Source organism: Scyliorhinus canicula, chromosome 4, assembly GCF_902713615.1.
Source record: "Scyliorhinus canicula chromosome 4, sScyCan1.1, whole genome shotgun sequence".
NCBI lineage: Eukaryota > Metazoa > Chordata > Chondrichthyes > Carcharhiniformes > Scyliorhinidae > Scyliorhinus > Scyliorhinus canicula.
In genome coordinates, this window is record NC_052149.1 from 2,005,343 (window position 1) to 2,030,889 (window position 25,547).

The 25,547-nt window shown below is 56.4% G+C and overlaps 2 protein-coding genes across 4 annotated transcripts in view; both read left to right on the top strand.

Annotated features, from left to right (window-relative positions):
- The window catches only part of LOC119964302 (netrin-G1-like), a 100,884-nt gene extending 91,894 nt beyond the window's left edge, over positions 1 to 8,990 (top strand). For all 3 annotated transcript variants that reach the window (XM_038793584.1, XM_038793583.1, XM_038793585.1), the window contains 2 exons: positions 5,411 to 5,545; positions 7,963 to 8,990. In XM_038793584.1, coding sequence (XP_038649512.1) covers positions 5,411 to 5,545; positions 7,963 to 8,186 — 359 coding nt within the window. In that variant the 3' untranslated portion in view covers positions 8,187 to 8,990. The remainder of the gene's footprint in view (positions 1 to 5,410; positions 5,546 to 7,962) is intronic.
- Positions 1 to 25,547, top strand: part of LOC119964301 (netrin-G1-like) — a 728,862-nt gene that overhangs the window by 91,878 nt on the left and 611,437 nt on the right. The gene's annotated exons all lie outside the window — the stretch shown is intronic.

Below are 25,547 nucleotides of genomic sequence, written 5' to 3' on the forward strand. Positions count from 1 at the left end.
GTTCGGGGAGGCTGGTACGGGAATCGAACCGTGCTGCTGGCCTGCCTTTGGTCTGCTTTCAAAGCCAGCGATTTAGCCCTGTGCTAAACCAGCCCCTTGATGATCATCTTCCAAAATTCTATTGACTCTGGATGGATGGTGGTTAGAAATGCAAACGGGGGAATTGTGGGACCTGTTAGTCTGATGTCAGTAGGAGACAAAATACTAAAATATAGAATGTGATAGCGGAACACCTATTGGAAATTTTTGAGGAGGTATTATAATAGAATCATTGAATCCTCGAATCATACGGGATAGCAGAGGCCCTTCAGCCCATCAGGCCTGCAGCAACAAAAAACTACTCTAATCTACACTAATCCCACTTCCCAGAACTTGGCCCGTATCTTTAAACATTCGGACCTTTCAAATGCTCGTCCAAGTAGGTTTTAATGAGTGTACTGTTTCCTGCCTTGGCTACCCTCCCAACGCCAGGCATTCCACATTCCCAGCACCCCCTGAGTGAAAAGGTTTTTCCACAAATTCACTCTGAACCTCCTGACTTCCATCTTAAAATGATGCCCCTTCGTTGTTGACACTCCAGCTGAGGGGAACAGCTGTTCCCTCTCCACCCTGTCCATGTTCCTCATAATCTTGTACACCTCGATCAGGTGCCCTCTCAGCTTCCTCTGCTCCAGAGAAAACAACCCAAGCTTATCCAGCCCCTCTTCATAGCTAAAATGTTCCATCCCAGGCAACATGCTGGTGAATCTCCTCTGCACCCCCTCCAGTACAATCTCATCCTTCCCATAGTGCGGTGACCAGAACTGAACACATACCCCAGCTGTGGCCTAACCAAAGTCCTGTACAGCTCCAACATAACCTCCCTGCTCTTATAATCTATGCCACGACAGATAAAGGCTAGTGTCCCGTTTGCCCTCTTATCTACCCCATTCACCTGTCCTGCCACCTTCGGGGATCTGTGGACCAGCACCCCAGGATCCCTCTGTTCCTCAAAGCTTCCCAGTGTCCCGCCATTCATTGAGCACTCCCTTGTTTTGCTACTCCTTCCAAACCTCTCACTTTTCCAGGTTAAATTCCATCTGCCACTGATCTGCCCATCTGACAAACCCCTCTATATCTTCTTGTAACCTTAGACCTTCTTCTTCACCGTCAACCACCCGGCCAATCTTCATGGGGGTTGGATTACGAGGAGAGGTTGAGTAGACTGGGACTGTACTCACTGGAATTTAGAAGGATGAGGGGGGATCTTATAGAAACATATAAAATTATGAAGGGAATAGATAGGATAGATGCGGGCAGGTTGTTTCCACTGGCGGGTGAAAGCAGAACTAGGGGGCATAGCCTCAAAATAAGGGGAAGTAGATTTAGGACTGAGTTTAGGAGGAACTTCTTCACCCAAAGGGTTGTGAATCTATGGAATTCCTTGCCCGGTGAAGCAGTTGAGGCTCCTTCATTAAATGTTTTTAAGGTAAAGATAGATAGTTTTTTGAAGAATAAAGGGATTAAGGGTTATGGTGTTCGGGCCGGAAAGTGGAGCTGAGTCCACAAAAGATCAGCCATGATCTCACTGAATGGCGGAGCAGGCTCGAGGGGCCAGATGGCCTACTCCTGCTCCTAGTTCTTATGTTCCTGTGTCCCCTCCACAAACTGACATATCATTCACCTCACATTTTCGTCTATATGGTTTATATATCTCACAAACAATAAGGGACCCAGCACCAATTCCTGTTGGGTACGCCACTGGAACAAGGCCTCCAATCACACAAACTTTAGTAGAACTTCAGGGAACCAATGGATGTCTTAGGATTTTCAGAAGCTCCTGATAAACTCCCCTGGGGGGGGGGGGGTTAGTGAACAAAATGGGAGTATATGGGATTGAGGAAATATACTAGAATGGATTGAGAACTGGTTAAAGGGCAGAAAACAGAGAGTTGGAATAAATGGGCATTCTCAACTTGACTGTGACTCATGGGGGAGCCCAGGGATCCATCAGTACTGGGACCCCAGCTATTCACAATCTGTATCAAAGGTTTGGATGTGGGAATTAAATCTAACATTTCCAAAGTTATAGATGACACAAAGCATGCTGAGAACGGGAATGATGCAAAGCAGTGTCAATTTGGAGAGGCTGAGGGAGGGGGCAAAAACATGGCAGGTATTTGGATGTGTTTATTGTCACGTTTACCGAGGTAGACTGAAAGGTATTTTTCTGCAAACAGCTCAAACAGACCATTTAGTACATGTAAAGAAAATACATAAAAAGACAACACAAGATATACAATGTAAATACATAGACACCAGCATCGGATGAAGCATACAGGGTGTAGTGTTAATGAGGTCAGTCCATAAGGGGGCCATTTAGGAGTCTGGTAACAGCGGGGAAGAAGCTGTTTTTAAGTCTGTTCGTGCGTGTTCTCAGACTTCTGTATCTCCTGCCCGATGGAAGAAGTTGGAAGAGTGAGTAAGCCGGGTGGGAGGGATCCTTGATTATGCTGCCCGCTTTCCCCAGGCAGTGGGAGGTGTAGATGGAATCAATGGATGGGAGGCAGGTTCGTGTGATGGACTGGGCGGTATTCACGACTCTCTGAAGTTTCTTGCAGTCTTGCACCGAGCAGTTGCCATACCAGGCGGTGATGCAGCCCGATAGGATGCTCTCTATAGTGCATCTATAAAAGTTGGTAAGGGTTAATGTGGACATTCCGAATTTCCTTAGTTTCCTGAGGAAGTTTACGCGCTGTTGTGCTTTCTTGGTGATAGCGTCGACGTGAGTGGACCAGGATAGATTTTTGATGATGTGCACCCCTAGGAATTTGAAACTACCACCATCTCCACCTCAGCTCCGTTGATGCTGACAGGGGTGTGTACAGTACTTTGCTTCCTGAAGTCAATGACCAGCTCTTTAGTTTTGCTGATATTTACGGAGAGATTGTTGTCATTTCACCACTCCACTAGGTTCTCTATCTTCCCTCCAGTATTCTGACTTGCTGTTGTTCGAGATTCGACCCACTACAGCTGTGTCGTCAGCAAACTTGCAGATGTAGTTGGAGCCAGATTCTGCCACATAGTCATGTGTGTACAGGGAGTTTAGTGCGGGTTAATTAAGCATATACTGTGAAAAAATGTGAAGTTATCCACTTTGGTAGTTAAAATAAAAATAGAACATAGAACATACAGCGCAGAAGGAGGCCATTCGGCCCATCGAGTCTGCACCGACCCACTTAAACCCTCACTTCCACCCTATTCCCCTAACCGCTCCTAACCTTTTTTTTTGGTCACAAGGGCAATTTATCATGGCCATTCCACCTAACCCCAAATGCAGAGTATTTTCTAAATGGGAAAGATTAGGAAGTGTAGATAGAATCATAGAATCCCTGCAGTGCACAAGGAGGCCATTCAGCCCATCAACTCTGCACTGACCCTCGGAAAGAGCACCCTACCCAGACTCACACCCCCACCCTATCCCCACACCCCCACCTAATCTTTGGACACTAAGGGCAATTAATCATGGTCAATCCACCTAATCCGCACGTCTTTGGACTGTGGGAGGAAACCGGAGCACCCGGAGAAAACCCCATGCAGACACGGGGAGAACGTTCAGATGCCGCACAGACAGTGACACAAAATCAGTTGTACAAAGGGATCTGGGTGTCCTTGTTCACGAGGTACTGAAAGATGGCTGCAGGGGCAGCGAGAAACTCGGAAGGCAAGTGGTATACTGACCTTCGTCACAGGGGGATTTGAATACCGGAGTTGTGTTTTGCTGGAATTGTACGGAGCCTTGGTGAGATTACACCTGGAGTATTTGTACAGTTTTGATATCTGTATCCAAGGAAGGGTATTCTTTCCATAGAGGGAGTGTAGGGAAAGTTTACAAGACTGATTCCTGGATGGCAGGATTATGCTGTGAGGAGAGATTGTGGAAACTCGGGTCGGGATTCTCCCCTAACCAGCGGGGTGGGCCGTACCAGCGGCGAGGAGTGGGCGTGACCCACTCCAGCATCGGGCAATCCGGAATGTGCGGAATCCTCTGCATGATCAGGGGCTAGGCTGCACCGGGTTGGCGCTACGCCAGCCAACGCTGAAGGGCCTCTGCCGGCCGCCGCGAGTTGGCGCATGCGCGGGGTCGGCAGCATGTGCTGGCATCATGCCAGCGCAGGGAGCTCTCCAGGGGCCATAGCCCACCCCCCCCCCCTCCAAGGACTCCAGGCTGCCCGCAGAGCCAGGCCCCGCCGGTACCCACCTGCCGTATTTCACGCTGGCGGCACCGCCGAAAATGGGCGGCCACTCGGCCCATCGTGGGGCAGAGAATCGCCGGGGGGGGGGGGGGGGCGCTGCCAATGGCCCCTGACCGGGGCGGTACGATTCCCGCCCCCGCCGAATAACCGGTGCCAGAGAATCCGGTCGGGATCCACGCCCCCCCCCCCCCCCCCCCCCCCCCGGCGATTCTCCGGCCTGGCGGGGGGGGGGGGGGTCAGAGAATCCCGCCCTGGATCTGTGCGATGTAGATTATATTTACAGGTGTTCTCAGTGAAACTTATTAAGTTCTTAAGGGGCATGATAGGCAGATGCAGGAAGGATGTTTCCCCTGCCTGGGGTGTGGTTTAGAAGCAGACACTGTGTCACAATAAAGGGCTGAGGTGAGGAGGAATTTCTTCACCGGCAGCACAGTAAATCAATGGAATTCTCCAACCCAGAGGCTGCGGAAGCTCAATCATTGAGCATGATCAAGACAGAAATCAATAGGTTCCTGGATATTAATGAAACCACGGGATATGGAGAGAGAACGGGAAGATGGCGTTCAGCTACATGATCAGCCATGATCTGTTTGAATGTGGAGCAGGCTCGAGGGGCTGAATGGCATCCTTCTACGTTTCGATGTCTCCCCAATGGAACCCTTCCATCATGTTAAATACCGCGATCAGGCCAGCCCTCATCCTCCTCTTTTCTATAGAAACAATCTCAAGCTTGTTCAGGTTAGTTCCGTTCTGCTACCATTCCACAATATCTTATTTTACACCGACCCCAGTGTCTGTCTCTGCTTTCTAAATGACGGAGACAGAAATGTTTGCAGTTTTCCAATTGGATCGACAAGTTTGTTCCATGTTGACATAATTTCTCTGCTGGTGGATTCTACCCTGTGGTAATGAAGCCATTGTTTAGTTTGCCTTTCCTTGGCCGTGTTAATCAGTGTTGATTGTGTGTAGTTTCCCAGACAGTGGAACACAGGTTGTGTACACTCAGTTTGTGCAGCATTGAAACTCTTTCTCAGGTGTTGGAGACTTTGTTTTATTCTCTGAGTCTGGCCGTCCCTTGTCCTGGGTCACGGTCATTTGTGTTACTGACTTTGTGTTGATGTGTTTGATTGGGAATCTGTGTGTAGTGTGTGTGTGTGTGTGTCTTGTTTCCACAGACTGTAAGTGTAATCCTGACGGCTCATTACACCATCGCTGCAATGACACGGGATATTGTGACTGTAAGGCTGGTGCAACAGGACCCAAGTGCGACAGGTGCCTGCCCGGGTATTACTGGCACAGGGGTTGTCAAGGTAAGAGACCATTCCACACCAGCTCCTGCCCCCTCTCCACCCCGGATTCTGTGTGTCAGTGTCAGCAGAGTATCGGATAATCGAGTTACTGTGGGGAAACTCAGAGGCTGTTAGTGAGTGAACCCTCTCGAAAGACTCAACATCCTCCCTAAAATATGGTGACCACGACGGGAGACAATTTGATCCACAGTCTCTCCTTCAACATTTAATCAGCAATTTTATTCTCTTGACCCACTCCCTTCATTAAAACTCGAGCCTTTGGTCACTTCTCCTACTCTGTTCTAACCAGCTTACCGTCCAGTCTGTCACTTGTTCTCGGAGAGCGGGCCCAGACCGGCACCGCGCCGGCGCCAATGGCGCTGATTCTCCGCGTCCGGATCATCGGCAGACCGGTATCATCGCGCGATTAGCGCCCGGCCCGGCGATTCTCCGGCCCGGCGATTCTCCGGCCCGGCGATTCTCCGGCCCAGCGATTCTCCGGCCCACCGATTCTCCGGCCCGGCGATTCTCCGGCCCGGCGATTCTCCGGCCCGGCGATTCTCCGGCCCGGCGATTCTCAGGCCCGCCGATTCTCCGGCCCGCCGATTCTCCGGCCCGCCGATTCTCCGGCCCGCCGATTCTCAGGCCCACCGATTCTCCGGCCCGGCGATTCTCCGGCCCGGCGATTCTCCGGCCCGGCGATTCTCCGGCCCGGCGATTCTCCGGCCCGGCGATTCTCCGGCCCACCGATTCTCCGGCCCGGCGATTCTCCGGCCCGGCGATTCTCCGGCCCGGCGATTCTCCGGCCCGGCGATTCTCAGGCCCGCCGATTCTCCGGCCCGCCGATTCTCCGGCCCGCCGATTCTCCGGCCCGCCGATTCTCAGGCCCGCCGATTCTCAGGCCCGCCGATTCTCCGGCCCGCCGATTCTCAGGCCCGCCGATTCTCCGGCCCGCCGATTCTCCGGCCCGCCGATTCTCCGGCCCGGCGATTCTCCGGCCCGGCGATTCTCCGGCCCGGCGATTCTCAGGCCCGCCGATTCTCCGGCCCGCCGATTCTCCGGCCCGCCGATTCTCCGGCCCGGCGATTCTCAGGCCCGCCGATTCTCCGGCCCGCCGATTCTCCGGCCCGCCGATTCTCCGGCCCGCCGATTCTCAGGCCCACCGATTCTCAGGCCCGCCGATTCTCCGGCCCGCCGATTCTCAGGCCCGCCGATTCTCCGGCCCGCCGATTCTCCGGCCCGCCAATTCTCCGGCCCGGCGATTCTCCGGCCCGCCGATTCTCCGGTCCGGCGATTCTCCGGCCCGGCGATTCTCTGGCCCGGCGATTCTCAGGCCCGCCGATTCTCCGGCCCGCCGATTCTCCGGCCCGCCGATTCTCCAGCCTGCCTATTCTCCGGCCCGCCGATTCTCCGGCCCGCCGATTCTCAGGCCCGCCAATTCTCCGGCCCGGCGATTCTCCGGCCCACCGTGGGCTGAGAGAATCCCGCCACATATTTGCAAAGCTTAGTTGAAAGAAATTCTGGAGGCAGGTCCCTGGCTGCCACGCTGACGGGGTGTGGTCAGAAACCTTGACCTTCAGGAGAGCACGGCACCATTCTTAAAGGCCAACCCACCTAACAGAAATACAGATAAGAACAAGGACCCACCCCCCTACCCGCCCGAGACATGGAGACCCCCTCCCACAGACACAAGGAACATTCCCTTATGGACCTCCTCGGTGGAGGCTGCCCCCTGGCACAGTCCCTAGGAACTGCCCCCCGGGCACTGCCAGGGTTGTGCCAGGGTGAGTCTCTCTCCCCCCACCCCCCCCCCCCACCCACCCCGGCGTCTGTGCACCCTGGGGGGGGGGGTCTGTTTGCCGAGTTCCCGTTGGTTCAGACCTGGTGTAAACCCTGTCAAATTGCCGTCACATCAGGGGTGGTGGTGGAGGAGGTGGGGGAAACGCAGGGCATGGTAGCAAAGTGGTTAGCACTGGTCCCAGGTTCGATTCCCAGCTTGGGTCACTGTCTGTGCGGAGTCTGCACGTTCTCCCCGTGTCTGCCTGGGTTTCCTCCGGGTGCTCCGGTTTCCTCCCACAGTCCTGAAAGATGTGCTGTCAGGTGAATTGGACATTCTGAATTCTCCCTCTGTGTACCTGAACAGGCGCCGGAATGTGGTGACTAGGGGCTTTTCACAGTAACTTCATTGCGGTGTTAATGTAAGCCTATTTGTAGCAGTAAAGGTTGTTCTTATTATAATTTAACTTTTTCGGCATCTTTTCCCATTTCTTTCTGAAGCTTCGTAGATTCTGTTTGGAATCTGTGTGATAATCTTTATTCTATTCTCAGTGCCTGGATGTTGTTGGAAGGTGGAACCCTGGGAGTGGTGACATTGAAACTATCTGTGATGTGGGGAGATTTTCAATCAGCTGATCTTTCTTGTTTCTGATCTTTTTCAGCCAGAGTGTGTGATAACTTGCTGTCACGATGTGAGAATGGAGGAGTGTGTGAGGACAATGGGAGGTGTCTCTGTCCCACTCCCTACACCGGCCTCCTGTGTGAGAAAGTCCAATGCAGGAAGGGGGCAGTAGGATGTGTCTCGAAATCCCCCCGAGACCCCACCTTACACCAAGTGCTGCTCTCACTGACTGCGCTGCTAATCGTCGCCAACGTACCGCTCTGACCTGCTTCCAGCACCGTGGACACTCACGGGAAGGTGCAGAGAGCACAGGACAATCCAGGGCTTACTGTGTCGCTGTTAAAACACGCTCCCCCCCCCTCACACACCCCACCCTGGGAAAGACAAACTGGGTTCCAAACCTGACCCCCACTCAGCCAACCGACCGCATCTCAGATCCTGGACGGAATCAGCAGTCAGTGGGGACTGGAATCTCCGACTGCCCCCGGATCCAAGGCAGCAGCTAATATTCATTCTACAGGCGCCAGCCACTCATCCCAACTTCAGCTTTGACACAAAGAAACAAAGGAAGGATTTGCATTTCCCTAGCGCCTTTCACTAGCTCAGGACGTTCCAAAGCTTTCCGGCCATTGGAGGACATTTCAACCAATAGCGATCTGTGAATGATGTGATATTCTGTCTGTGATGTTGCTAAAGGGGTAAATATTGATCAGGACACTGGGAGACAGGGAACTCCCTCTGCTCTTCCTGCACAGAGTGAGGTCATCCATCTAAAAGAACAGGAACTCCCGCTTTAACACCTCACCCAAAAGGTGGAAACTCCGACAGGGAATTCCTCAGTGTCTTCTGCAGACAATTCCCACTAACTCAGTCTGTCTGTGGCCCTCTCCCTGTGAGGGATTACTGAGTGGGGACATGGCCTCTCTGTCAGGGAGTCACTAACCCATGGAATATGAGGGACAGTTTGGGGCTTCCCACATTCGGGAATTTAATCAGTATTCCTGTGTAATCCTGTCCATTGGGGGTCTGTGGAATTCCTGGCCCCTGTGGGGAGGCTGGGAAGCAGTTGCGGGGTGTGGGGCTGGGGGGTGGGGGTTGGGGTGGGGCTGTATCAGGCCCGTGTGGGCGGATGGGGAGCAGTTGGGGGGTGAGGGGCTGGGGGGTGGGGGGGGGCTGTATCTGGCCCCTGTGGGGAGGATGGGGAGCAGTTGGGTGTGGGGCTGGGGGGGGGGGGGGCTGTATCTGGCCCCTGTGGGGAGGATGGGGAGGAGTTGGGGGGTGTGGGGCTGGGAGTGGGGGCTGGGGGGGTGGGGTGGGGCTGTATCAGGCCCGTGTGGGCGGATGGGGAGGAGTTAGGGGGGGTGTGGGGCTGGGGGGTGGTGGGGGGCTGTATCTGGCCCCTGTGGGGAGGATGGGGAGCAGTTGGGGGGTGTGGGGCTGGGGGTGGGGGCTGGGGGGGGGCTGTATCTGGCCCCTGTGGGGAGGATGGGGAGCAGTTGGGGGGGTGTGGGTCTGGGGGGTGGGGGGGGGCTGTATCTGGCCCCTGTGGGGAGGATGGGGAGCAGTTGGGGGGGGTGGGGCTGGGGGGTGGGGGGTGGTGGGGGGCTGTATCAGGCCGGTGTGGGCGGATGGGGAGCAGTTGGGGGGTGTGGGGCTGGGGGGTGGGGGTGGGGGGCTGTATCTGGCCCCTGTAGGGAGGATGGGGAGCAGTTGGGGGGGTGTGGGGCTGGGGGGTTGGGGTGGGGCTGTATCTGGCCCCTGTGGGGAGGATGGGGAGCAGTTGGGTGTGGGGCTGGGGGGTTGGGGTGGGGCTGTATCTGGCCCCTGTGGGGAGGATGGGGAGCAGTTGGGGGGGTGTGGGGCTGGGGGGTGGGGGGGCTGTATCTGGCCCCTGTGGGGAGGATGGGGAGCAGTTGGGGGGGTGTGGGGCTGGGGGGGTGGGGGTTGGGGTGGGGCTGTATCAGGCCCGTGTGGGCGGATGGGGAGCAGTTGGGGGGGTGTGGGTCTGGGGGGTGGGGGGGGGGGGGCTGTATCTGGCCCCTGTGGGGAGGATGGGGAGCAGTTGGGGGGTGTGGGGCTGGGGGCTGGGGGTTGGGGGGGGGGCTGTATATGGCCCCTGTGGGGAGGATGGGGAGCAGTTGGGGGGTGTGGGGCTGGGGGGTGGGGGGGGGGGTGTGGGGCTGGGGGCTGGGGGGTGGGGTGGGGGCTGGGGTGGGGCTGTATCTGGCCCCTGTGGGGAGGATGGGGAGCAGTTGGGGGGTGTGGGGCTGGGGGGTGGGGGTTGGGGTGGGGGTGGGGGGGGGCTGTATCTGGCCCCTGTGGGGAGGATGGGGAGCAGTTGGGGGGGTGTGGGGCTGGGGGGTGGGGGGGGCTGTATCTGGCCCCTGTGGGGAGGATGGGGAGCAGTTGGGGGGGTGTGGGGCTGGGGGGTGGGGGGGGCTGTATCTGGCCCCTGTGGGGAGGATGGGGAGCAGTTGGGGGGTGTGGGGCTGGGGGGTGGGGGGGTGGGGGGGGCTGTATATGGCCCCTGTGGGGAGGATGGGGAGCAGTTGGGGGGGTGTGGGGCTGGGGGGTGGGGGGGGGGGGTGGGGCTGGGGGCTGGGGGGGGTGGGGCTGTATCTGGCCCCTGTGGGGAGGATGGGGAGCAGTTGGGGGGTGTGGGGCTGGGGGCTGGGGGGTGGGGGGGGGCTGTATCTGGCCCCTGTGGGGAGGATGGGGAGCAGTTGGGGGGTGTGGGGCTGGGGGGTGGGGGGGGGGCTGTATCTGGCCCCTGTGGGGAGGATGGGGAGCAGTTGGGGGGTGTGGGGCTGCGGGGTGGGGGTTGGGGTGGGTCTGTATCAGGCCCGTGTGGGCGGATGGGGAGCAGTTGGGGGGGTGTGGGGCTGGGGGGTGGGGGTTGGGGTGGGTCTGTATCAGGCCCCTGTGGGGAGGATGGGGAGCAGTTGGGGGGGTGTGGGGCTGGGGGGTGGGGGGGTGGGGGGGGCTGTATCTGGCCCCTGTGGGGAGGATGGGGAGCAGTTGGGGGGTGTGGGGCTGGGGGCTGGGGGTTGGGGTGGGTCTGTATCAGGCCCGTGTGGGCGGATGGGGAGCAGCAATCACAGTGTTTGTGTATATTGATTATTTTGTATTAAGATGAAGTTATTTTCCTGCAATCCCACAAGGTGTGATGTAGTTTGTGTGTAAATAGATGTTTGTTTTTGTGAATATATCTGTGACTGTGAAACTCCCAGTGACTCTGCAATGAGATTCTTCCCCTTGTCTGATTTCCCAGTGACTGTAATTAATTCATCAGAATCCGAGATTCCAGCTCTGGAAAAGTGTCCTGAGATTCAGCAAAGGAGCCGCCCCTCCACCCTGAGAACGAGGAGGTTTGTCATTGAGGGGCTGCAGCTCAGGGTCGCCACCCCGCTCTGTATTGAGGCCATTCAGCCCCAGCCGCAGCTGAAATTATGGGCTAGAAAGTCCTGTTTATTAAACAAACGATCACAACAAACTGCCCCAGTTTCACAAAAGGCTTTTAATGAAACTTTATGAACAGCATTTGTACATCGCAAGGATCTCCGCATCCAATTGTAAAGCAGAATTGTATGTTGAGCTCAGACTGAGTAGCTGTGACCCTGAGCCCCCACCCAGGAAGGAAGGGGTTCAAGGTCAGTTTGATTCAATTCCATTCTGGACCTTATTGTCCATTTGGCTTCTTGATTATAATTGGGTGGTTAGCACTGTTGCTTCACAGCGCCAGGGTCCCGGGTTCGATTCCCGGCTGGGTCACTGTCTGTGCGGAGTCTGCACGTTCTCCCCGTGTCTGCGTGGGTTTCCTCCGGGTGCTCCGGTTTCCTCCCACAAGTCCCGAAAGACGTGCTGTTAGGTGAATTGGACATTCTGAATTCTCCCTCTGTGTACCCGAACAGGCACCGGAATGTGGCGACTAGGGGCTTTTCACAGTAACTTCATTGCAGTGTTAATGTAAGCCTACTTGTGACAATAATAAAGATTATTATTATTATTATTAATTGACTGAATTTCTACAGCATCTTCCACAACCTCAGGATGTACCAAAGCATTTACAGGCACCAAAGTACTTTGAAGGTGTGGCTACCTCTGCGTCGAAGGCAGTCAGTGCACAGCAAGATCCCACTATAACAAAATTAACAGAAAATCTGGTTATTTGTGACAATGTTTATTTATAATTTAAAGTGTCCAATTTTTTGCCAATTAAGGGGTAATTTAGCGTGGCCAATTCGCCCACCCTGCACACCTTTTGGGACTGGGGTGAGATGCACGCAGACACGGGGAGAATGTGCAAACTCCACACCGACAGTGACCCGGGATTGGGATCGAACCCGGGTCCTCGATGCCGTGAGGCAGCAGTGCTAACCACTACGCCACCGTGCTACCCCCAGTTCAGAAGATGGTTGAGAGGTGAAAATTAACAGAGGAACATCGGTACGATCATACAAACTGGCAGCAGGAGGAGCCATTCGACCCCTCGAAGGCTATCCGCCATTTGATAAGAGGGAGAATCCCCTCAACGTTCCTCCCAATGCTGCAGTGGCAACTTTCGCCCTCAGTACTGACCCTCTCACAGTGCAGCACTCCCTCAGTACTGACCCTCTGACAGTGCAGCACTCCCTCAGCACTGACCCTCTGACAGTGCAGCGCTCCCTCAGTACTGACCCTCTCACAGTGCAGCACTCCCTCAGTACTGACCCTCTGACAGTGCAGCGCTCCCTCAGTACTGACCCTCTGACAGTGCAGCACTCCCTCAGTACTGACCCTCTGACAGAGCAGCACTCCCTCAGTACTGACCCTCTGACAGTGCAGCACTCCCTCAGTACTGACCCTCTGACAGTGCAGCACTCCCTCAGTACTGACCCTCTGACAGTGCGGCACTCCCTCAGTACTGACCCTCTGACAGTGCGGCACTCCCTCAGTACTGACCCTCTGACAGTGCGGCACTCCCTCAGTACTGACCCTCTGACAGTGCGGCACTCCCTCAGTACTGACCCTCTGACAGTGCGGCACTCCCTCAGTACTGACCCTCTGACAGTGCGGCACTCCCTCAGTACTGACCCTCTGACAGTGCAGCACTCCCTCAGTACTGACCCTCTGACAGTGCGGCACTCCCTCAGTGCTGACCCTCTGACAGTGCGGCACTCCCTCATTACTGACCCTCTGACAGTGCGGCACTCCCTCAGTACTGACCCTCTGACAGTGCGGCACTCCCTCAGTACTGACCCTCTGACAGTGCGGCACTCCCTCAGTACTGACCCTCTGACAGTGCGGCACTCCCTCAGTACTGACCCTCTGACAGTGCGGCACTCCCTCAGTACTGACCCTCTGACAGTGCGGCACTCCCTCAGTACTGACCCTCTGACAGTGCGGCACTCCCTCAGTACTGACCCTCTGACAGTGCGGCACTCCCTCAGTACTGACCCTCTGACAGTGCGGCACTCCCTCAGTACTGACCCTCTGACAGTGCGGCACTCCCTCAGTACTGACCCTCTGACAGTGCGGCACTCCCTCAGTACTGACCCTCTGACAGTGCAGCACTCCCTCAGTACTGACCCTCTGACAGTGCAGCACTCCCTCAGTACTGACCCTCTGACAGTGCGGCGCTCCCTCAGTACTGACCCTCTGACAGTGCGGCACTCCCTCAGTACTGACCCTCTGACAGTGCGGTACTCCCTCAGTACTGACCCTCTGACAGTGCGGCACTCCCTCAGTACTGACCCTCTGACAGTGCAGCACTCCCTCAGTACTGACCCTCTGACAGTGCAGCACTGCCTCAGTACTGACCCTCTGACAGTGCGGCACTCCCTCAGTACTGACCCTCTGACAGTGCGGCACTCCCTCAGTACTGACCCTGTGACAGTGCGGCGCTCCCTCAGTACTGACCCTCTGACAGTGCGGCACTCCCTCAGTACTGACCCTCTGACAGTGCAGCACTCCCTGAGTACTGACCCTCTGACAGTGCGGCACTCCCTCAGTACTGACCCTCTGACAGTGCAGCACTCCCTCAGTACTGACCTGTTGTAAGAACATAAGAACTAGGAGCAGGAGTAGGCCATCTGGCCCCTCGAGCCTGCTCCGCCATTCAATGTTATCATGGCTGATCTTTTATGGCGTCAGCTCCACTTTTCGGCCCGAACACCAGAACTAAGAACAAAGAAAAGTACAGAAATTCGGCCCTCCCAGCCTGCGCCAATCCAGATCCTTTATCTAAACCTGTCGCCTTCTTTCGAAGGATCTACTTCCCTCTGTTCCCGCCCGTTCATATATCGGTCCAGATGCATCTTAAATGATGCTATCATGCCCGCCTCTACCACCTCCGCTGGCAAAGCGTTCCAGGCACCCACCACCCTCTGCGTAAAAAACTTTCCACGCACATCTCCCTGAAACTTTCCCCCTCTCACATTGAAATCGTGACCCCTTGTAATTGACACCCCCACTCTTGGGAAAAGCTTGTTTCTATCCACCCTGTCCATACCTCTCATAATTTTGTAGACCTCAATCAGGTCCCCCCCTCAACCTCTGTCTTTCCAACGAAAACAATCCTAATCTACTCAACCTTTCTTCATAGCTAGCATCCTCCATACCAGGCAACATCCTGGTGAACCTCCTCTGCACCCTCTCTAAAGCATCCACATCCTTCTGGTAATGTGGCGACCAGAACTGCACGCAGTATTCCAAATGTGGCCTAACCAAAGTCCTATACAACTGTAACATGACCTGCCAACTCTTGTACTCAACACCCCGTCCGATGAAGGCAAGCATGCTGTATGCCTTCTTGACCACTCTATCAACCTGCGTTGCCACCTTCAGGGTACAATGGACCTGAACTCCCAGATCTCTCTGCACATCAATTTTCCCCAGGACTCTTCCATTGACCGTATAGTCCGCTCTTGAATTGAATCTTCCAAAATGCATCACCTCGCATTTAGTGGCTGGTTTAGCTCACTCGGCTAAATCACTGGGTTTGAAAGCAGACCAAGCAGGTCAGCAGCACGGTTCGATTCCCGTACCAGCCTCCCCGGACAGGCGCCGGAATGTGGCGACTAGGGGCTTTTCACAGTAACTTCATTGAAGCCTACTCGTAACAATAAGCGATTTTCATTTCATTTCATTTCATTTACCTGGAGTGAACTCCATCTGCCATTTCTATGCCCAACTCTCCAATCTATGTATATTTTGCTGTATTCTCTGACAGCCCCCTCGCTATCTGCAACTCCACCAATCTTAGTATCATATGAAAACATGCAAATCAGACCACCTATACCTTCGTCCAGATCATTTATGTATATCACAAACAACAGTGGTCCGAGCACGGATCCCTGTGGAACACCACTAGTCATCCTTCTCCATTTTGAGACACTCCTTCCACCACTACTCTCTGTCTCCTGTTGCCCAGCCAGTTCTTTATCAATCTAGCTAGTACACCCTGAACCCCATACAACTTCACTTTTTCCATCAGCCTACCATGGGGAACCTTATCAAATGCCTTACTGAAGTCCATGTATATGACATCTCCCGCCCTTCCCTCATCAATTAACTTTGTCACTTCCTCAAAGAATTCTATTACATTTGTAAGACATGACCTTCCCTGCACAAAACCATTCTGCCTATCACTGATAAGTCTATTTTCTTTCAAATGTGAATAGATCCTATTCCTCTTCCTTTAGGAGCACTCTCGTCTTTGTCCATGAGTATTCTAAAACTTACGGAATTGTGATCGCTATTCCTAAAGTAATCACCGACTGAAACTTCAACCACTTTGGCCGGGATCATTCCCCAATACCAGATCCAGTATGGCCCCTTCCCGAGTTGGACTATTTACATACTGCTCTAAAAAACTCTCCTGGATGCTCCTTCCAAATTCTGCTCCATCTACGCCTCCAACACTACATGAGTCCCATTCAATGTTGGGGAAGTTAAAATCTCCCATCACAACCACCCTATTGCTCCTACATTTTTCTATAATCTGTCTGCATATTTGTACCTCTACTTCATGCTTGCTTTTGGGAGGCCTGTAGTAAAGTCCCAACAATGTTACTGCACCCTTCCTATTTCTTAGCTCTATCTATATTGCCTCCATGTTCGAATCGTCCATAGTGCCCTCCTTAATCACAGCTGTGATTTCATCTCTGACCAGTAATGCAACTCCTCCACACATTTTACCTCCCTTTCTATCCCTCCTGAAGCATCTATACCCTGGGATATTCAGTTGCCAGTCCTGCCCTTCCCTCAACCAAGTCTCAGTAATACCAATAACATCATATTCCCAGGTACTAATCCAAGCCCTAAGTTCATCTGCCTTACCTGCTACACTTCTCGCATTAAAACAAATGCACCTCAGACCACCTGTCCCTTTACGATCATCATCTCTTCCCTGTCTACTCTTCCCCTTAGTCACATTGAGTTTATTATCCAGTACCTTACTGGCTTTAGTTGCTGCCTCTTTACTGACCTCTAACTTCCTAATCTGGTTCCCATCCCCCTGCCACATTAGTTTAAAACCTCCCCAACAGTGTTAGCAAAAGCACCCCCGAGGACATTGGTTCCAGTCCTGCCCAGGTGTAGACCATCCGATTTGTAATCGTCCCATCACCCCCAGAACCGGTTCCAATGTTCCAAAAATCTGAACCCCTCCCTCCTGCACCATCTCTCAAGCCACGTATTCATTCTGACTATTCTTGAATTTCTACTCTGACTGTCTCGTGGCACTGGTAGCAATCCTGAGATTACTATCATTGAGGTCCTACTTTTTAACTTACCTCCTAACTCCCTAAATTCTGATTTTAGGACCTCATCCCATTTTTTACCTATATCATTGATGCCTATATGCACCACGACAACTGGCTGTTCACCCTCCCCCTTCAGTATGTCCTGCAGCCGATCGGAGACATCCCTGACCCGAGCACCCGGGAGGCAGCATACCATTCGGGAGTCTCGTTTTCGACCACAGAAACGCCTGTCTACTCCCCTTACGATTGAATCCCCTATGACCATAGCCCTGCTAGTCTTTTTCCCGCCCTTCTGTGCAGCAGAGCCAGCCACGGTGCCATGAGCCTGGCTACTACTGCCTTCCCCTGGTGAGCCATCTCCCCAAGAGTATCCAAAACGGTATACCTGTTTTGGAGGGAGATGACCGCAGGGGACACCTGCACTGCCTTCCTGCTCTTTCTCTGCCTTTTGGTCACCCATTCCCTGTCTCCCTCACCAATCCTAATCTGCGGTGTGACCAACTCACTGAACGTGCTATCCACGACCTCCTCAGCATTGCGGATGCTCCAAAGTGAGTCCATCCGCAGCTCCAGAGCCGCCATGCGGTCTAACAGGAGCTGCAGCTGGACACACTTCCCGCACATGAAGGAGTCAGGGACATCGGCCGCGTCCCTAAACTCCCACATTGAGCACGAGGAGCATAACACGGGTCTGGGATCTCCTGCCATTTTTACACTTTACCTTAACTGATTACAAATATAATATCAAATAATGAATAAGTGAAAGTATGGAGGGAAAATCTTATGAGGAAAGGCTGATGGACTTGAGGTTGTTTTCGTTAGAGAGAAGAAGGTTAAGAGGTGACTTAATAGAGGCATACAAAATGATCAGAGGGTTAGATAGGGTGGACAGTGAGAGCCTTCTCCCGCGGATGGAGGTGGCTAGCACGAGGGGACATAGCCTTAAATTGAGGGGTAATAGATATAGGACAGAGGTCAGAGGTGGGTTTTTTACGCAAAGAGTGATGAGGCCGTGGAATGCCCTACCTGCAACAGTAGTGAACTCGCCAACATTGAGGGCATTTAAAAGTTTATTGGATAAGCATATGGATGATAATGGCATAGTGTAGGTTAGATGGCCTTTAGATTTTTTCCATGTCGGTGCAACATCGAGGGCCGAAGGGCCTGTACTGCGCTGTATCGTTCTATGTTCTATGAAAGGAATAAATTTTACTTACCAATCACAATACTTACCAACACACAAAGAGTTAAATTTCTCCCAGCTACTGCTAATTGGAGCTTGTTCCTTACCAGCCAACCAGGTCACTGCTTTGCTGGGATGTCACTCTTCAAATTTATCCCCAAAGACTCTTGGCCGCTGTTTAATCCGCGAAGCAGCTCCGCCCATTCCAACAGCTGAATTCCCGCTGAAAAGAACCCTTTATTGGTATATTCTTTAAAAAATATTTACCTTTATCTTGAAAACATTTAATGAAGGAGCCTCAACTGCTTCACTGGGCAAGGAATTCCATAGATTCACAACCCTTTGGGTGACAAAGTTACATACATAAGAACATAAGAACTAGGAGCAGAAGTAGACCGTCCGGCCCTTTGAGCCTGCTCCGCCATTCTATAAGATCATGGCTGATCTATTCGTGGTCTCAGAACCACTTACCCACATTCTCGCCATATCCCGTAATTCCTTTATTTTTCAAAAAAACATCTACCCTATCTTTAAATATATTCAATGAAGTAGCGTCTACTACTCCTTTCGGTAGGGAATTCCATACTTTAACCACCCTCTGAGTGACAAAGTTCCTCCTTGATTCAGTCCTAAATCTGCCCCCCCTAATCTTGAGGCTATGCCCTCTTGTCCTACTTTCACCTACCAGTGGAAACATCCTTTCTACTTCTATCTTATCCATTCCCTTCAAAATTTTATATGTTTCTATTAGATCCCCCCTCAACCTTCTGAATTCCAGTGAATATAATCCCAATCTACTCAGCCTCTCCTCATACGATAACCCCCTCAACTCCGGAATCAGCTTAGTGAACCTCCTCTGCACCCCCTCTAGTGCTAGCACATCCATTTCTCAAGTGTGGAGACCAAAACTGCACACAGTACTCCAGGTGTGGCCTCACCAGCACCTTGTACCTCTCTGCTTTTAAACTCAATCCCCTTCGCAACGAAGGACAAAATTCCATTTGCCTTCCTAATTACTTGTTCCACCTGCAGACCAACCTTCTGTGACTCATGCACAAGTACACCCAGGTCCCTCTGCATAGCAGCATGCTGCAGCTTTTTACCATTTAAGTAATAATCCGTTCGATTGTTACTCCTACCAAAATGCACGACTTCACACTTATTGACATATACTCCATCTGCCAGACCTTTGCCCACTCACTCATTGTGTCGATGTTCCTCTGTAAGGTTTTACAGTCCTCAGTACACTTTGCTCTGCCACACACCTTCGTGTCATCTGCAAACTTGGATACCTTACACGTAGTTCCCAACTCCAAATCGTCTATATAAATTGTAAATAATTGTGGTCCCAACACCGATCCCTGAGGCACACCACTCGTCACTGATTACCAGCCAGAATAGCACTCATCTATTCCCACTCTTTCTTTCCCGTTAGACAACCAATCCTCTATCCGTGTTAGTACTCTACCCTTAACACCATGCATCTTTATCTTATGCAGCAGCCTCTTGTGCGGAACCTTGTCAAAGGCCTTTTGGAAATCTAGGTACACCACATCCACTGGGTCCCCTTTGTTCCTCCTAAACTCAATCCTAAATCTACTTCCCCCTATTTTGAGGCTATGCCCCTAGTTCTGCTTTCACCCGCCAGTGGAAACAACCTGCCCGCATCTATCATATCTATTCCCTTCATAATTTTAAATGTTTCTATAAGATCCCCCCTCATCCTTCTAAATTCCAACGAATACAGTTCCAGTCTACTCAACCTCTCCTCGTGATCCAACCCCTTCAGCTCTGGGATTAACCTAGAGAATCTTCTCTGCACACCCTCCACTGCCAGTATATCCTTTCTCAAGTAAAGAAACCAAAACTGAACACAGTGTTGGGTTCAAGGGGTGTCGGGGGGTGACGAAGGGGAGTCGGGGGCTCTGGGTGGAGTCAGGGGTTCAGGGGGAGGTGTGGGTTCAGGGGGAGGCAGGGGTTCAGTGGGAGGCTGTGGTTCAGGGGAAGGCGGGGTTCAGGGGGAGGGTCAGGGGGACGGGTTCAGGGGGAGGCGGGGGGTTCAGGGGGAGGCGGGGTTCAGGGGGAGGGGGGGTTTCAGGGGGGATAGGTGTCAGGGCGGATGAGGGTGTTCAGGGGAGATCGGGGTTGAGGGGGAGCCGGGGATGAGGGAGACAGGGATGAGGGGGATGTGGTTCTGGAGAGACGGGTTCGGGCGGGGATGGGGGATCAGGGGAGACTGGTGGTCAGGGGAGGCGGGGTTCGGGGGAGGCGGGGTTCAGGCGAGGGCGGTGGAAGGGGGAGGCGGGGGTTCAGGGGAGCGGGGGTCAGGGGAGGCGGGGGTTCGGGGAGGTAGGGGGCGGGGGAGGGGGAGGGGGGATTTCAGGTGGAGGTGGGCGGCGGGCTCTGGGGAGTGTGGGTCAGGGGGAGGATGGGGGTTCAGGGCGTCGGGGGGGGAGGCAGGGTTCAGGGGGAGTTGGGGGTTCAGGGGAGGTGTGGGTTCAGGGGGAGGTGTGGGTTCAGGGGGAGGTGTGGGTTCAGGGGGAGACGGGGTTCAGGGGGAGGCGGGGTTCAGGGGGAGGCGGGGTTCAGGGGGAGGCAGGGTTCAGGGGGAGGCGGGGTTCAGGGGGAGACGGGGGTTCAGGGGGAGGGGGGTTCAGGAGTAGGCGGGGTTCAGGGGAGACAGGGTTCAGAGGGAGACGGGGTTCAGGGAGACGGGGTTCAGGGGGAGGCGGGGTTCAGGGGGAGACAGGGTTCAGGGGGAGATGGGGTTCAGGGGGAGGCGGGGCTCGGGGGAGACAGGGTTCAGGGGGAGTTGGGGGTTCAGGGGGAGGTGTGGGTTCAGGGGGAGGTGTGGGTTCAGGGGGAGACGGGGTTCGGGGGAGACGGGGTTCAGGGGGAGGCGGGGTTCGGGGGAGGCGGGGGTTCAGGGGGAGACGGGGGTTCAGGGGAGACAGGGTTCAGGGGGAGATGGGGTTCAGGGGGAGGCGTTGGCTCAGGGGGAGGACAGGGTTCAGGGGAGACGGGGTTCAGGGGGAGGCGGGGGTTCAGGGGGAGGCGGGGGTTCAGGGGGAGGCGTGGGTTCAGGGGGAGGTGTGGGTTCAGGGGGAGGCGGGGTTCAGGGGGAGGCAGGGTTCAGGGGGAGACAGGGTTCAGGGGGAGATGGGGTTCAGGGGGAGGCGTGGCTCAGGGGGAGACAGGGTTCAGGGGGAGACGGGGTTCAGAGGGAGGCGTGGGTTCAGGGGGAGGTGTGGGTTCAGGGGGAGGCGGGGGTTCAGGGGGAGACGGGGTTCAGGGGGAGACAGGGTTCAGGGGGAGATGGGGTTCAGGGGGGAGGCGTGGCTCAGGGGGAGACAGGGTTCAGGGGGAGACGGGGTTCAGAGGGAGGCGTGGGTTCAGGGGGAGGTGTGGGTTCAGGGGGAGACAGGGTTCAGGGGGAGACAGGGTTCAGGGGGAGACAGGGTTCAGGGGGAGACGGGGTTCAGAGGGAGGCGGGGGTTCAGGGGGAGACAGGGTGAAGGGGGAGACGGGGTTCAGGGGGAGGTGTGGGTTCAGGGGGAGATGGGGTTCAGGGGAGGCGGGGGTTCAGGGGAGGTGTGGGTTCAGGGGAGGCGGGGGTTCAGGGTGAGGTGTGGGTTCAGGGGAGGCGGGGGTTCAGGGGGAGGCAGGGTTCAGGGGGAGGTGTGGGTTCAGGGGGAGGCGGGGTTCAGGGCGAGTTGGGGGTTCAGGGGGAGGTGTGGGTTCAGGGGGAGACGGGGTTCAGGGGGAGGCGGGGTTCAGGGGTAGGCGGGGTTCAGGGGGAGACGGGGCTTCCGGGGGAGGCGGGGTTCGGTGGAGGCGGGGGTTCAGGGGGAGGCGGGGTTCGGGGGAGGCGGGGGTTCAGGGGGAGGCGGGGTTCAGGAGTAGGTGGGGTTCAGGGTAGACAGGGTACAGGGGAGACGGGGTTCAGGGGGAGGTGTGGGTTTAGGGGAGGCGGGGGTTCAGAGGGAGGCGGGGGTTCATAGGAGACAGGGTTCAGGGGGAGGCGGGGGTTCAGGGGGAGACAGGGTTCAGGGGGAGATGGGGTTCAGGGGGAGGCGGGGCTCAGGGGGAGACAGGGTTCAGGGGGAGTTGGGGGTTCAGGGGGAGGTGTGGGTTCAGGGGGAGGTGTGGGTTCAGGGGGAGGTGTGGGTTCAGGGGGAGACGGGGTTCAGGGGGGAGGGGGGGGGGTTCAGGGGGAGGCGTGGCTCATGGGGAGACAGGGTTCAGGGGGAGATGGGTTTCAGGGGAGGCGTGGCTCAGGGGGAGGACAGGGTTCAGGGGAGACGGGGTTCAGGGGGAGGTGTGGGTTCAGGGGGAGGTGTGGGTCAGGGGAGACAGGGTTCAGGGGGAGACAGGGTTCAGGGGGGAGACGGGGTTCAGGGGGAGGCCGGGGTTCAGGGGGAGGCGTGGCTCAGGGGGGAGACAGGGTTCAGGGGGAGACGGGGTTCAGGGGGAGGCGGGGGTTCAGGGGAGGCGGGGTTCAGGGGGAGGCAGGGTTCAGGGGGAGGTGTGGGTTCAGGGGGAGGCGGGGTTCAGGGTGAGTTGGGGGTTCAGGGGGAGGCGGGGGTTCTAGGGGAGGCGGGGTTCAGGGGGAGGCGGGGTTCAGGGGGAGGCAGGGTTCAGGGGGAGGTGTGGGTTCAGGGGGAGGCGGGGTTCAGGGCGAGTTGGGGGTTCAGGGGAGGTGTGGGTTCAGGGGGAGATGGGGTTCAGGGGGAGGCGGGGTTCAGGTGGAGGCGGGGTTCAGGGGGAGGCGGGGCTTCCGGGGGAGGCGGGGTTCAGTGGAGGCGGGGGTTCAGGGGGAGGCGGGGTTCGGGGGAGGCGGGGGTTCAGGGGGAGGCGGGGTTCAGGAGTAGGTGGGGTTCAGGGTAGACAGGGTTCAGGGGGAGACGGGGTTCAGGGGGAGGTGTGGGTTCAGGGGGAGGCGGGGGTTCAGAGGGAGGCGGGGGTTCATAGGAGACAGGGTTCAGGGGAGGCGGGGGTTCAGGGGGAGACAGGGTTCAGGGGGAGATGGGGTTCAGGGGAGGCGGGGCTCAGGGGGAGACAGGGTTCAGGGGGAGTTGGGGGTTCAGGGGGAGGTGTGGGTTCAGGGGGAGGTGTGGGTTCAGGGGGAGGTGTGGGTTCAGGGGGAGACGGGGTTCAGGGGGAGGCGGGGTTCAGGGGGAGGCGTGGCTCAGGGGGAGACAGGGTTCAGGGGGAGATGGGTTTCAGGGGAGGCGTGGCTCAGGGGGAGACAGGGTTCAGGGGAGACGGGGTTCAGAGGGAGGCGTGGGTTCAGGGGGAGGTGTGGGTTCAGGGGGAGACAGGGTTCAGGGGGAGACAGGGTTCAGGGGGAGACGGGGTTCAGGGGGAGGCCGGGGTTCAGGGGGAGGCGTGGCTCAGGGGGAGACAGGGTTTAGGGGGAGACGGGGTTCAGAGGGAGGCGGGGGTTCAGGGGGAGGCGGGGTTCAGGGGGAGGCAGGGTTCAGGGGGAGGTGTGGGTTCAGGGGGAGGCGGGGTTCAGGGCGAGTTGGGGGTTCAGGGGGAGGTGTGGGTTCAGGGGGAGATGGGGTTCAGGGGGAGGCGGGGTTCAGGGGGACGCGGGGTTCAGGGGGAGGCGGGGCTTCCGGGGGAGGCGGGGTTCGGTGGAGGCGGGGGTTCAGGGAGAGGCGGGGTTCGGGGGAGGCGGGGGTTCAGGGGGAGACGGGGTTCAGGAGTAGGTGGGGTTCAGGGTAGACAGGGTTCAGGGGGAGACGGGGTTCAGGGGGAGGTGTGGGTTCAGGGGAGGCGGGGGTTCAGAGGGAGGCGGGGGTTCATAGGAGACAGGGTTCAGGGGAGGCGGGGGTTCAGGGGGAGACAGGGTTCAGGGTGAGATGGGGTTCAGGGGAGGCGGGGCTCAGGGGGAGACAGGGTTCAGGGGGAGTTGGGGGTTCAGGGGGAGGTGTGGGTTCAGGGGGAGGTATGGGTTCAGGGGGAGGTGTGGGTTCAGGGGGAGACGGGGTTCAGGGGAGGCGGGGTTCAGGGGGAGGCGGGGGTTCAGGGGGAGGTGTGGGTTCAGGGGGAGGTGTGGGTTCAGGGGGAGGCGGGGTTCAGGGGGAGGCAGGGTTCAGGGGGAGGCGGGGGTTCAGGCGGAGACGGGGGTTCAGGGGGAGACAGGGTTCAGGGGGAGATGTGGTTCAGGGGGAGGCGTGGCTCAGGGGGAGACAGGGTTCAGGGGGAGATGGGTTACAGGGGAGGCGTGGCTCAGGGGGAGACAGGGCTCAGGGGAGACGGGGTTCAGAGGGAGGCGTGGGTTCAGGGGGAGGTGTGGGTTCAGGGGGAGACAGGGTTCAGGGGAGACAGGGTTCAGGGGGAGACGGGGTTCAGGGGGAGGCCGGGGTTCAGGGGGAGGCGTGGCTCAGGGGGAGACAGGGTTCAGGGGGAGACGGGGTTCAGAGGGAGGCGGGGGTTCAGGGGGAGACAGGGTGAAGGGGGAGACGGGGTTCAGGGGGAGGCGGGGGTTCGGGGGGAGACAGGGTGAAGGGGGAGACGGGGTTCAGGGGGAGACGGGGTTCAGGGGGAGGCGGGGGTTCGGGGGAGGTGGGGGTTCAGGGGAGGCGGGGGTTCAGGGGGAGACAGGGTGAAGGGGAGACGGGGTTCAGGGGGAGTCAGGGCCTTGGAAGATCTGGGGGTTCAGGGGAGCTGGTTAGTTGGAGGGTGAGGATAGTCGGAGTGTCAGTGTGAGTGGTTGGGGGTTTCGTTGTGCAGTTACACAGGAGTTAGACGCAGAATCATCAAATCCCGACAGTGAATGGAACCTCACCAGCCTGACGGAGGAAGTAAAACAGGACCTGCAAAGATGGAACACACTCCCGCTCTCCCTCGCGGGGAGAGTCCAGACGATCAAAATGAATGTACTGACCAGGTACCTCTTCCTACTTAGAACCACCCCGATCTACATCCCCAAGGCCTTTTTCAAAGTACTGGACAAACTAATCATGGCGTTCGTATGGGGGAGTGGGGGGGGGGGGGGGGGGGGGGGGCGGGGAGAATGCTAGGATCCCAAAGAAGGTCCTACAAAAAACAAAATCCAGGGGGGGGGCTTGCCCTCCCAAACCTACAACTCTACCACTGGGCGGCTACGGCCAAGCGAATAAGGGGATGGATCCAGGAGCCAGAAGCCGAGTGGGTGCGCGCGGAGGAGGCCTCCTGCATGGGAACCTCCCTCCGGGCCCTCGCCCCGACTGCACTCCCATCCCCACCCAAAAAACAGCCCGGTGGTGACAGCCACCCTCCAATCTTGGAACCAACTACGGCAGCAATTTGGCCTGACCAAAATGTCAGACAAAGCTCCCATCTGCAACAACCATAGGTTCAAACCAGCACTGACCAACGCCACCTTCAAAAGGTGGAGGCAGGACGGGGGGACACTGACAGTCAGGGACCTATACACGGACGACAGGATCGCTACACTGGACAAACTGACAGAGAAATTCCAGCTAGCTGGGGGGATCGAGCTAAGATACCTGAAACTCAAAAACTTCCCATGAAAGGAGACAAGGACGTACCCACAACCGCCACGACAGACACTACTGGAAGACCTACTGGACACAAGCATCCTCGATAAAGGGAACTGTAGCGACATGTATGACCGACTGGGAGGAAGGGCTGACACTGAACTGGACGCAACAAGAAAGAAATGGGAGGAGGACCTGGGGATGGAGA